General features: G+C 43.8%; 1 protein-coding gene across 3 annotated transcripts in view; it reads left to right on the top strand.

Moving 5' to 3' along the window:
* The window catches only part of GLI3 (GLI family zinc finger 3), a 292,643-nt gene that overhangs the window by 193,191 nt on the left and 87,060 nt on the right, over positions 1 to 12,392 (top strand). For all 3 annotated transcript variants that reach the window (XM_027835941.1, XM_027835940.1, XM_027835942.1), the window contains one exon: positions 11,061 to 11,266. In XM_027835941.1, coding sequence (XP_027691742.1) covers positions 11,061 to 11,266 — 206 coding nt within the window. The remainder of the gene's footprint in view (positions 1 to 11,060; positions 11,267 to 12,392) is intronic.

Below are 12,392 nucleotides of genomic sequence, written 5' to 3'. Positions count from 1 at the left end.
CTCCTCTTCTCTCTCTCTCTCTGTCTCTCTCTGTCTCTCTCTCTCTGTCTCTCTCTCTGTTTCTCTCTCTGTCTCTCTGTCTGTCTCTCTCTCTCTCCCTCTCTGTCTGTCTGTCTGTCTGTCTGTCTGTCTGTCTCTCTCTCTCTCTCTGTCTCTCTCTCTCTCTCTTTTTCAAAGAGCCAGCAGTAAGGTTCAAGTTTTTCTTAATTTACTCAGGGTCATTAATGACCTTTATGGAGCTAGAGCCTCCTCCTAGTGGAGAGCCAGCCTCACAGTCAGGAAGATGTAGGTTCGAGACTTGCCCCTGATACATATTGGCTGTGTGACCTTGAAAAAGTCATTGAACCTCTCAATGTTCAAGACGACTCTTTAAGGCAGTAAGGCACATTGTTAAACCAAACTACATTGGTTAAGGGAGTTTCCTGGCAATTGCATGTACTAGTAAATTCCCTGATCCAGTCCCTATCCCCGGTCCATTGCAGACCAAGAATGGACCTAGACTCTACTTCATTCTGCTACTGACATTGTGGTAGTGGTCAAATCCCTTTAGCCTCTGGCCTTCTGCCCTTAGTCATAAAATGAGGAGGTGGATATTGGGCAGCTGATGAGCATTTAGGCACAAGGGAGATTCCTTTCAGGAAGGGGCTGGACCAGAGACCCCTGAGTGAGTCCACAGACTTCCCAACTCTCAACTTCCTCAACAATAGGATTTTGCCAATTTATTTATTGATTTTACTATTATAAATATGGATTTTAAAAAAGATCCTAGAGCTGAAACTTTCCATATGTGTTGTTCTCCCCGACCCTTAAAATGTGAGCTTCTTAAGAGTCCAGACTGTCTTACTTTTCTCTTTGTATTCCCAGGGCTTAGCATGGTGCTTTGTACATGCTAAGTACTTAATGCTTTTTCCATTCATTCATTCATCTTCCCTTGGGACAACTTTCTCCTACCTTCCAGATTTCCCTCACATCAATTTGGAACCTGGACACCCGAGCTTAAGCCTCTTGCACAGAGGCTGGCTCTGTGTCACAGTTCAAATGTAGGGTACCTCCAGAACCGAAATATCCAGAAGTCTATTATAGAAGTCTAAGTCTATTTCTAGAACATCCAGCATGTTTCTTTCTAAGATGAATTCCAGAAAGTAGAGCTTCCTTGTCACATTCTCTCCTAAGAGAATGAATGGATAAATGAACCAACGAACCATCGAAATAATGAAGCAAGTTCTGCCATCTTGATCCCATCATGGCAGAGAGGAAGAGGTTTCTGTCTTGCCCACTGACAGCAGGCAAAACGTTGAAAAGTTTCCCCAAAGAGACAACTTCAACGCTGAGCAGGGAAGGAAGGTTGCCCTGTGGTGATGTATGAGGGCCAATGCTCAGCAGCCCAGCCACTCAGAGGGCGGGAGCGGCTCCGTGATTAATGGTGTTTATATTTGACACAGGCTTCCTTTATTTATCTGCAATACAGTTTAGCGATTTTTATCAACCTCCTGAATGAAAAATATTCCGTCATACCAATATTGCCGTGTAAATTGAGTAGAGTCACTTTTTATTCTATCTTTCCGCCTTATCATCCGCACAGTAATTTTCTAGCAGGGGTTTGATATGGAAAGGCTGGATTTAGCCATACTTGACACAAAGCCTCTTCAATTTCCCTTAAAAGTTCAGGCTGCTCTTAGAAATGTGTGTGTATATGTGTGTGTGTGTGTGTGTGTGTGTGTGTGTGTGTGTATTTTTAAGCTCTCTCTCTCTCTCTGTCTGATCCTCTCATCCAAGCAATTTCAGGATTTGAAAGAATAAAGATAAAATGAACAGAGCTGGATGGGGGAAAATGCAGCTAATATGAAAACATCTACTAACTGGAAAGGCAGTTGTAGTCAAAGCTGCTTTGGAGGGCACTTGGGCCCAGCACTCAGGCATGCTTGCACAGGCCCATTTTCTCCTAATCAATCACCATCCAACTCCAATCAGTGCAGGGGCAGAGCCGATTGTTCATCCCGGGAATAATTGCAAAGTTGAGTCTCATAATGGACCCGTCCAGGACATTCGTCACCACAATAATAGAGCTAATGACACCCTAGCTAAAGAAGGGGAAGAAAAATAAAATCTTTCTCCTTGTTGTGATATGCAAGAGGCTTGGGAGCAAATGAGCACATGCCTGTTTATTTCTTGAGTAGTGAACGGCAATGTTCGTGTAATGGATAGAAGAGAATGATTGGGATGAATCTTAAAAAAAATAATTAATTAATCAATCAGAAGTCTGCCTGTTGAATCTGGCTTCCGAGATGAAGCTTAAACATTAGATATTCTTTGGAAACATGGAGAGGGAAAAGTAACCCCAGAGTTTTGGCTTAGAATGCTGGGCTCAGAGTTAGGAAGCCCTGGCTTCACATCCTAACTCTGACACTTAGTGGCTTTGGACAATTTGCTTAACGTCTCCAAGCCCCAGTTTGCTTATCTGCAAAATGGACCTAGGTCCCAGAGGAATTAGAAGGCTTAGTGAAGATTATGTCCATAGAGTAGTTCGAAAACTGTAGGGCACTGTAGAAATGCCGGAGCATATTGATTCTAAAGACAGCCCCCAGCATCCTTGGGCTGCCGACAAAGTTGAGGATCATGCTTCAGTTTTTCAAAGTGAGACATGCAGAAATAAGTCTCAGCCCAAATGCCCTAGGATGGTTAGTCCAGAATGTCCTTTAGAGAGTGGCACTCAATAATGGTCTTTTGCAATTTTCTATGATCTCACGCAGGAACTCTTGGTTGCAAAGCGAGGAGGAGGGAAGGAGGGAGGGAGCCCGAGGCTTTGAGATTCCTTTGGGAGGTCTCAGAGCCTTGGTTTACATTCTCTTATCCACACTATTGAGATCAAGATTGCCTTTTACATCCCCACCCCACCCCAAACCATTATAAAGATAAACCCTAGGGAGTTGCAATGTCCTCATTTGGGACTTAGTGTGATGACTGGTATGGGCTGACCCCATGCTATGGAGTGGCACTTCCCTCTCTTTTAGGTAAGGACTAAAGAAATCCCCCCTCCCCCCAGTTCAGCAGTCAGTCAGTCAATCTACATTTATGAAGCCCCTCCTTTGTTCCAGGGTCCGTGAGAGGTGATGGAGACACAAAGACTCTAGCCCTCATGGATATGACTTTCTAAAGTAGGAGGCAAGGAGGCTCCATATAGCCCATACAGTGAGCCCTGACCCCTGGGTAATCTAGATGGCCTGCCACCCAATGAGGTTTGTGGCACTTGGCTTTTTATTCAACCCAAAGTGAATGGGGAGGAAGAAAACCAAGGCTATTGAGGGTCCTGGTTCTCAAAGATGGGTCCCCATTCCCTAATACATTTCTGCTAAGGCTTCTATCACCCTTCTTATCTCTGAAAGGCATCCTCATTGAAGGAATGAAAAGGACGAGTCATGCATGGGTACTTTGCCTAGAATTATGAGAAGGAAGAACCCAGAAAATAGTCTAGCCAGGAGTCACACACACACACACACCTCTTTAGCAGACAAGCCTGAGCTCTACCCACCAGACTGTTGCTGTTGATAGGACATTTATTCCATTATGTCACTGACATTCTTGTAAAAATATAAATTAAAAAACAAAAGGAGGTCCCAGGTTTTCATCTTGGCCCTGAATTTTAGAGGTAGCTGGAGGGGCTAAGCATGGGTTCTGCCTGTCTGCCCCTCCCCTCCCATCCCCAGCACACCTGCAAGCTAAGCTCAGCATGAAGCCAAGTCTGAGTAGTTGGAGCCCAACTGTGTGTTTCTAATTAATTATTTCCACCCCATATCCAAGACTTCCTTGCTGCGAGGCCCTTCACATCAACAAGAGTCATTGGCTCTGAGTTCCACAGAAATAAAAATAAAATAAAACCCAATTCTGTTCTGGTTCCCATCTTCCCAGTGGCCAGAGAAGCCATAGTTTGCATTAACAATTCTCAGCTCCTCCGTTTGTGGACTTTGTCATCTTCAACTTGAAATATCCTTAAACAGTAGGTGGGCATCGCGGTCCTTACTACAAAGATTCTCTTAAAAGAAGCCAGCTGAGCTCTGCCTAATGAGGAATGGAATTCCAGAGCTCTGGGGGATGCAGCCATAGTGAAGGGGAAGTGCCATGCCATTGGAGATGGTGAGAGGAGAATTCTTCTTCTGAAAACTCTGGCCTCGAGGGAGGGAGGGTGTCTGCCTTTCATTATCCTTATCCCAGCTCCTACTCTTTGGATTGAGCATTTATTTTGGAGAAATCAAGTCTATTTGCATTTCTCCTTTGTTTGTTCTCACCCTGTGTGTGTGAGTCCCTGTTGTCAGTGGGATTGATCAGATCCTAAATAGAATAGCCTCAGCAGAAAAACAGGTATACGCATTCATGGTTGGTAGAATTGAAAGCTGGCAGTATACAGCCAAAGATTTGAGAATAAGTCTACCCTTGCCACCAATAATTTCATTGTTAGGAATATTCCCTGAATGTGTGTGAGCTTTCTGTTCAGTGGTAAACCTTTCAGCATTATTTAGAAAGTTAAAAAAGTGGAAACAACCTCACTGTCCAACAATAGCGGAATGGCCAAATAAATTGTGGTTCATTGAGTTTATGAGAAGCAACTAAGAATGAGAAGCATGAGGGACATAAAGCAATCGGGACAGACCCTGGTGAAACAATGCAAAGTGTGGGGAGGAGGAAGGAGGGAGGGAGCAGAACCAGAAAAAATGTATTTCACAGGAACTGTAATCGTATCAGAGAAAAAGTAAAGGAAAAATGGTCAAAGAAAGAATCCTGATGGAGACATAGAGACAAAGGACAACAAAATTGTATTTAGAAACTAACAAATGAATCTAACTGATTTTATTAATTCTCAGTAGTCAGATCATAATGAATCATTCTGTAAAGATGGACAAAAGTCTCTAATTATCCCTGTGTTTTGGAAGGAGTTCCCTGTTATAAGACAAACACCAGCTTTGGCTTCTGTGGTTTACCTAGAACTGATTGAATTATTCTCTGTGTCAGAAGGAAGAGTAAAGAAGTAGGAATCTAATAATTAATAGGTGAACATTCAGTAGCACTGGCTTCTGCCTTGAACTCCTTGAGTGATGGTGAGCTATTGGACACCCCCAATTTCCTCGATGTTGTTTTGAAATCTGGGGACCATGTTTGAAGAAGGATATTGCCAAGCTTCTTGAATATGGCAGGGTGCTTGAAACCATGTCACATGAGGACAGGTGATAGGGAGTACAAGTGCTTAGCCTGGGGAAGAGAAAACTTGGAGGTGGGAAATCCCACCCTTCTTTGGGTATTTGAAGGCCAACCAGTATGAAAGGGATTAGACTTCTATTTCTTGTGTCTAAGAAAGGCAAACAAGGAGCAAACAGAAGATGGCTTTTGACTCAATAGAAGAAAGAATTTACTAATAATGAGAGCTGAGCAAAAGTAAAAGAGCCTTGTTCGAGAGGTAGTGAGCTTCCACATCTCTGGAGGTCTTCCAAAGGAAGCAGAATGACTCTTACAAAGGATATTGTAGAAGGAATCTGCCTTTGTGTGGGAGTTCAAGTAGATGAACTCTGAAATCTTTTCCAGATGCCAAGATCTGATGACTTAATATTTTATTCCTCGTTGTTCTTTGCCAATGTCCATTTCCAGTTTGTTGAATGACCCTGAGAACCAGGAGCCATTATGATGGAGCCTGAGCTGGCCGAGGGAGAAGAGGAAAGTTCCGTGATTTAGTATGCCCAGGCCCACCATTACAATGTATTTTATGTTTCCTGAACTCAACATTAATTTCACATAAAAGTCACACCCTCCCCCCTGTCCTTGGATTTACTCTGTGGAGGTGGAAAGAGAGGGTAGAAGGGATTTGACCATAGACAAGTAAGGTTACACCATCGCCCTATAGTTAATTTTTCTTTTGAACAACAAACAAACAAGCCAGGATCACTTCAAAAGCTTCTCCCAAGGGGTTGTGTAGGTACATGCAATATTTACATGATGTTTGAATTATTCAGAGAAAGACATGAAATTGACTTTTTAAAAATCACTTTTCTTTTTTTCATTTCTTCATTCATAGAGTGACTGGAGAGGTAAACACCTGAGCACAAAAAGTGAATGGGTTGGTCACATGATGAGAATTCAGGATGACCATTGAACAGCTCACATGGGCCATTTGTAACTATATGATTTAGCCAAATAGCAAGGAAAGCCCCCCACTATCTTTGTTGATGGTGGTGAACATTTTTTTTTGATAATGGTATTCTGTGTCTATTACAAAATGAAGATAGTTTTGGAGGTCATTGCTTATTTTTTCAGAGGGGAATAAAGTCCCATATTTGTTTTCAAGAGTAGTGCAGGATATGGTCCTTTCTGAAGTTTTAATCATCACAAGGCATCAGCTTCCAACTGACCATGGCCAAGGGCCAAGGACAGAAAGTTGCTTTCATTTGGGCACGTGGACTCACAGAAAACCAGCAGTCAGGGGACTTCCTTCTAGCCATTTGCTTTGGATCCTGACCTCTGGATTTGGTGGCCCTGGTCCCATATGACAGCTTTTGGGTGAAAAAGCAGGAAACATATCTCCCTGATTATTTGTGTTCTTTCCTTAAGTACCAAGAGTCTTTGTTTTTGTTTAAATAAAAACAAAACAAAACAACTCAGACATTAGATTTTCAGTAAGAAAATGTCTAGTACCTTGAAATGATTTTATCTGCTTCCTCAGAGAGGCGACATGAGAATGGCCTTTCTTCTTTGCCTATCCAAGCCCTACATGCCCTGGAGAGCCCTTGACCAGGGCCTTTAGTCATTGCAGAATCTCTCAGATGGAAAGCAACAGAGAGGGCATCCATTCCAAGCCCTGTGTGAACAAGAATCCCAATAAAGTGTGCTTGATAAATGCCTCCCACCTTTACTTGAAGACCTCCAGTGCAGAAGGAAGCCATTACCTGCCAAGGCAGGCAAGCACAGTCCATGCCTACTTCACAGAGAGCAGAAACCAGCTACTTTGCAGCCAGAATCCAGGGCTCTTCCAACTGGACACTTAGCGTGGATTCTGTCTGTCAAAATCCAGCAAGTGCCTAATTATGTGAAAAGATGGAAGCTCTCCATAAAATCATTGAGTTAGTGCTGGAAGGGCCCTTAGAGGAGGTCACTTAGGAAGAATCACTTATTTTGTGAGGAATCTCAAGTCCTGACCCCAGGTCCCATGGAGGATAGGCCAGGGTTGAAGGGCTGTGCTGCATGGAAGGCACGCTGGGCCAACGAGGCACAAGGTCTCAGTTCAAAAACTGCCTTTTACACTTAAGAACTGTGGGACTACGGGGGAGTCACAGCCTCTCTGTGCCTCTGTTCTTTGTCTGGAAATTCAGGAAGGAAGAGGAATGGATGACCTCCGTGGCTTCCTCCACTTCTAGATAGATTTATGATCTTTTTTTTTTTCTTTGCCGACTCAAGATGACAAAACATAGCAATCCTTTTTTTGTTCCCTGGCCACAGGACCCCCGTGTGGAAGTGCAGGCCTTTTAAACGCTTGTCAAATATTTACCAGTTCTGGTTTATAATGGGTCTTATAAAGTTGTCTGTCACTCATGTTGTCTTACAGGATTTGCAGCTGCTTCTGCTAGGCCTATCCATATCATACCCCCTTCCTGCCTCGTACTTCCCTGCTCCTCTGGCCACTGCTCTGGGGGACCCTTACCCTGAGTCCTGAGCACAAAGTGAAATCTGGAAAAAAATAGGAAATGCCTGCTGCTGTCTCTCTTTCCTTCCTCCTCTCCCTCCTTTCCTCATTCCATTCCTTCCTCTTTCCTTCCCTTCTACTTTCCCTCTCTCCTTCTCTCTATCCCTCCTTTCCTCCTTCTCTCTCTCATTCCTTTCCTTTTTTCCTCCTTTCCTCTTTTCTTCTCTCCATCCCTCCTTCTCTTTCTTCCTTACCCTCTCCTTCCCTCTGTCCTCTTTCCCTTTCATTCCCTCCTTCCCCCCCCACCTCCCTGAGTACTTGGCAATTGATAATAAGTTCACCAAAAAGTAGCCCCAAATTCTGGAATTACTGGAAAATACTCATACTCAGAAATTTTTTTTACTACAACTAATTTTTTTTAAAGAAAAGAAAAAGTATGAATATTGTTTGTTTTTTTGAAACTGAGCATTGATTATCTTGGATGCGGAAGACCTCAATGAGAATTATATGTATGTCAGCCTGCAGAAAACAGTCCTTCAATATTGCTTTAGGGAGTTTCTGAAAAGTCTTTACTCAGAGATGGAATTTGCAAGAAATGCTAGGATTAAGAGCATCCTAAATTCAGCTGCAGCTACAGCTGCTATTGCTATTGCTGCTGCTGCTATTACTACTACTACTACTACTACTACTACTACTTCTACTAATACCACTATACTGATGAGGAGGGGGAAGAGGAAGAGAAGGAAGAGTAGAGGCAGTAGCTCTGATTTTGAACTCACAGTTACTTGTTTTAAGCCTAACTCAGACATTTACTTTCTGTGGGACCTGGAGAAATTCATTTGACCTTGCTCAGTCTCAGTCTCCTCAGTTGTAAAATAGGAATAATAATAGTGCCTTCCTCACAGGATTATTGTGAGAATGAAATAAGTTAGCAAATATAAAATCTTTACAGAATTTAAATCACTATAAATAAACCCAGCTCTTATCATTATGCAGGGCATGTAGGTGGCACAGTGGATAGACCTCCAGGCTTGGAGTCAAGAAAGTTCAAACTCAGCCTCAGACACTTGCTAGCTGTGTGATAGTGGGCAAATCACTTAACCCTGTTTGCCTCAGTTTCCTCATCTGTCAAGTGAGTTAGAGAAGGAAATGGCACACCGCTCTGGTATCTTTGCCAAGAAAACCCCAAATGGGCTCCTGAAGAGGCAGACACAACTGAGCAAAATTACTATTGATGATGATTTCAATTATTTCTACAACCAATTTGAAGAAGTTAACTATGCTCTTCCGTTAAACTAGCCAACGGAGCTTGGTAACAAATCTCAGCATTGACCCACACCATATCTCCAGGTGGAGCTTCAGGGACCCTGTTACAAATCAGCATGAGTCAGAGATTTACTACGCCCTTTAGAAATGTGTTTCTATCACCAGGTAAATCTAATTGTGAATCAAATGCCAAGATTGTGAGTAGATTTCAGTTTTTGTGCCAGTTTTTTTTAATGACTAGATGAATATGCCTTTAAATGAGATGGGGGTCAACAGGATAGGCTGTAGACTTCCTTCCCATTATAAGTCAACAGTGGTCTTCTCTCCAATATTAAACACCTCTGCTTGGCCAATCGCGGTGATCTTGTGGGAGTCTGCCATAACTGCTTTCCAGGGATGGTTTTTGTTATTCTCAGCTCTAAAGAAGAGTCATTTGTGCTGGCCTCTCCCTTGCTGCCAAACTGGAACTATCACAAGCAGAAGCGTTTGACTCGTAGGGGTTCAGAATAATGGAGAGACAGAAAGACACACAGAGAAATACACCAAGACAGAGAGATGGAGATGCAGGAAAAGAGAGAGAGATTGAGAGAAACAGAGCTGTAGACAGAGATACAGAGGGACACACACAGATGTAGACACGGAAGAATAAGAGGGTGTAGATATCCCCTCATCCCATGCCACAGCCCCCTTTTCAGAAGTGTAGGGGAAGTGGACGGATCAGTGTGGACTTCCATTCATTATGGTTGCTAAGCTGAGGCCTCAATGGGACTGGCTTTTCCCTAAGATTACTTCCTGCCAGGTTTTGGTGAACTCTTCATTCTTTTGGTCTTTGAAGTGGGATCGGAGGTTTGGAGTTGGATAAAAGCTGCCCCCACTCCACCTTGTTCTTCTGTTCATTCTTAAAGCCGTGCCTTCATAGCAGTTTCCCGTTCCCTCTCAGTCTTGGTTCATGGGAACCACCCTCAGTTCACGGGAAAGTCAGGGGACCCCAAAAGTATTGAGCCCATCCCAACCAGGCCACATGCATCACTTGCCCAGAGATTTCATAGCTGCCTTTCATAAAAGAAGGAATGTGGCTCTGGGCAAGTTGACCGTTGGAGACACCATTGTTTGATTTGTCGGGTGACTCCAGGCCCGCTTCTATGGGCAGAGACACTCAAGAAGGGACTCAGGTCTGTTCCTCTCATCAAAAAGTTGTAAGAAAAGATGTTTTCAGGAGAAGCTAGTTATTCTCATCAAATGAGATCATAAACTCCTGCCTGAACTCATTATCATCGAGACCTTGGCATGATCCAGAGCACCCCATTATTTTCCCACTAGCCAACCCCCAAACGCTGGGTTGCTGATTGTTTGCAGAAAGCAGCTAATCAGAGAACAGCATTAAAAGAAGGAAAATAAAACAACTCATGCCTGCAGGAAATTACACAGATTGCAACAGTGCCGGGGGAAAACAAAAATGTATATTCAAACTAGCAAACCCCAGCACTGTGGGGCCGGCTTTCTTCCTGAGGATGGTGAGGGATTGTACTCATGCTCTGGTTGCAGGCAAGTCATGTGCCCGCAGTCATCTTTACTTGGATCTTGGGCAAGGGTGAAGCCACCTGGCCTCCTGGGCCTCTCCCACATAACAGGAGGCCCAGGGGCAGAGAGCATCACTCTGGGCTGTTTGACTCTGGACACTGAGAATTACGTATCAGTTCTAAGCAGTCACTCATCCTCCCCCATTCTCTCCAGAAGGCAAAGAATGAGAACAGTTCTTCAGAGATCAGACTTGGGGCTTAAAGAAACATGACGGCCAAGATGAGTGAACAATGGAGGCAAGAAGGACATCTTAGTTCCCTGAGATCTTTCATTGGGGTTCCCTTGGATGGGGACACACAGGCTGTCATGCTTGTTCTCATTCATTCTGGTTTCTGAACCAAATCATGGGATTTCCCATGGATCAGTTCTCTTTCCTGAAGTGAGAGGGCAAGAGCCCGCCTGTGCTTCTTACGGTGACTCCAGGGGATTGTACTGCCAAGTGTGGATGCCTGAGCTTTCCCAGAAGTTTTAAATTAATCCTTTTTTTTTTTTTTGCCTGATACAAACCTCTCCTTACTGTATACTATAATATTTCTCTCTCTTTTTATTCCAGGCCTTCTGCCTTATCAAGTAGCCCAACATATTCTGACCTGCCCTTCATTAGAATCTCCCCACACAGAAACCCGGCAGGCACTTCTGAGTCGCCCTTCAGCCCCCCGCATCCGTACATCAACCCTTACATGGACTACATCCGCTCCTTGCACAGCAGCCCTTCTCTGTCTATGATCTCGGCGGCCCGTGGCCTCAGCCCCACTGATGGTGAGTCTGTGACCAGCAAGGCTATCATTGTGTGGTCTCTTCTCACTGGACTGCAAGCTTTTATGGTCATCTCCCCCATTAGAATGGAAGCTCCTTGAAGGCAAGGACTATCTTTTTGGCTTGTGTTTGTATCCCCAGTGCTTGGCATAGTGTCTGACTCTAGCAAGCGCTTTGTAAGTAAATGTTCTTCCTTCCTCCTTCCCTCACTTCCTCCTTCCCTAACTTCCTCCTTCCCTTATTTCCTCCCTTCTCTCTATCCCTTTCCTTCTCTCCCTCCCTCTTTCTCTCCTTTCTCACATACCTTTGCATTTGGCATAAGAAGTGTGATGAGTCATTTGAGGATGGCTGTACTCAGACTGGAGGTCAGGGGCTTGTTTTTGTTTTTTTTTCTTTTTCCCCTTCTCTGAAGCCTTGCATATTTGGAGGATGTGTTTGTGTTTCTTTAATAGAGAATAAGACTTATTTCTTAAAAAAATAGAAATTTGTATTTCCCTGCCCATCAATCAAACAGCCAATAAGCATTTATTATGCACCTACTATATGTCAAGCATGGTGCTAATTTCTCTCCTTATTCACTTCACATCAGAATAGTCAGTGTTCTTGTGGAGCAGTTAATGGAAGTGACTCCTAGAATTGTCAGGATTCTGATGGGGTACATAGCAGGTCAAGTGCTGGACCTCAGAACCAGGAGACCTGGATTCTAATCCTGTCTGTAAGGGCAAAGTACTTGGAGCTCTGTCCCCATTCTCTATTCCATTCTCCATCCAGCTTCCAAAATGATTTGCCTCAAGTGCAGGTTTATCTGTCTCTGCAATATTGACTCAACTTCAGTGACCCTAAGTATTTCTAAGTTCAAAGAGAAGCTCCTTAATTTGTCACTAAAAGCATTTCACTGGCCCCATCTCATGTTCCCAGGCCATGCACAGGTCCCATCACCTACCCCCATGCCTTCACACTGCATGTTTACTGTTCCTAGAAAGCCCTTTCTCCTCACCTACACCCAGGCAGTAGATTGGAGAACTAGAACCTGAAAACTGGAATCCTTCAAATCCAAGTGCCACTCCCCTCCATGAGACCTTCCTCCCTCCTTCCTTCCTTCCCTCCCTCCCTCCCTACTTCTTTCCCT

The sequence above is a fragment of the Vombatus ursinus genome, unplaced genomic scaffold (genome assembly GCF_900497805.2).
Source record: "Vombatus ursinus unplaced genomic scaffold, bare-nosed wombat genome assembly UNPS02014817.1, whole genome shotgun sequence".
Classification (NCBI taxonomy): domain Eukaryota; kingdom Metazoa; phylum Chordata; class Mammalia; order Diprotodontia; family Vombatidae; genus Vombatus; species Vombatus ursinus.
The sequence above is the reverse complement of the archived record's forward strand: the minus strand, read 5'-3'. Positions and strand labels throughout refer to the sequence as shown.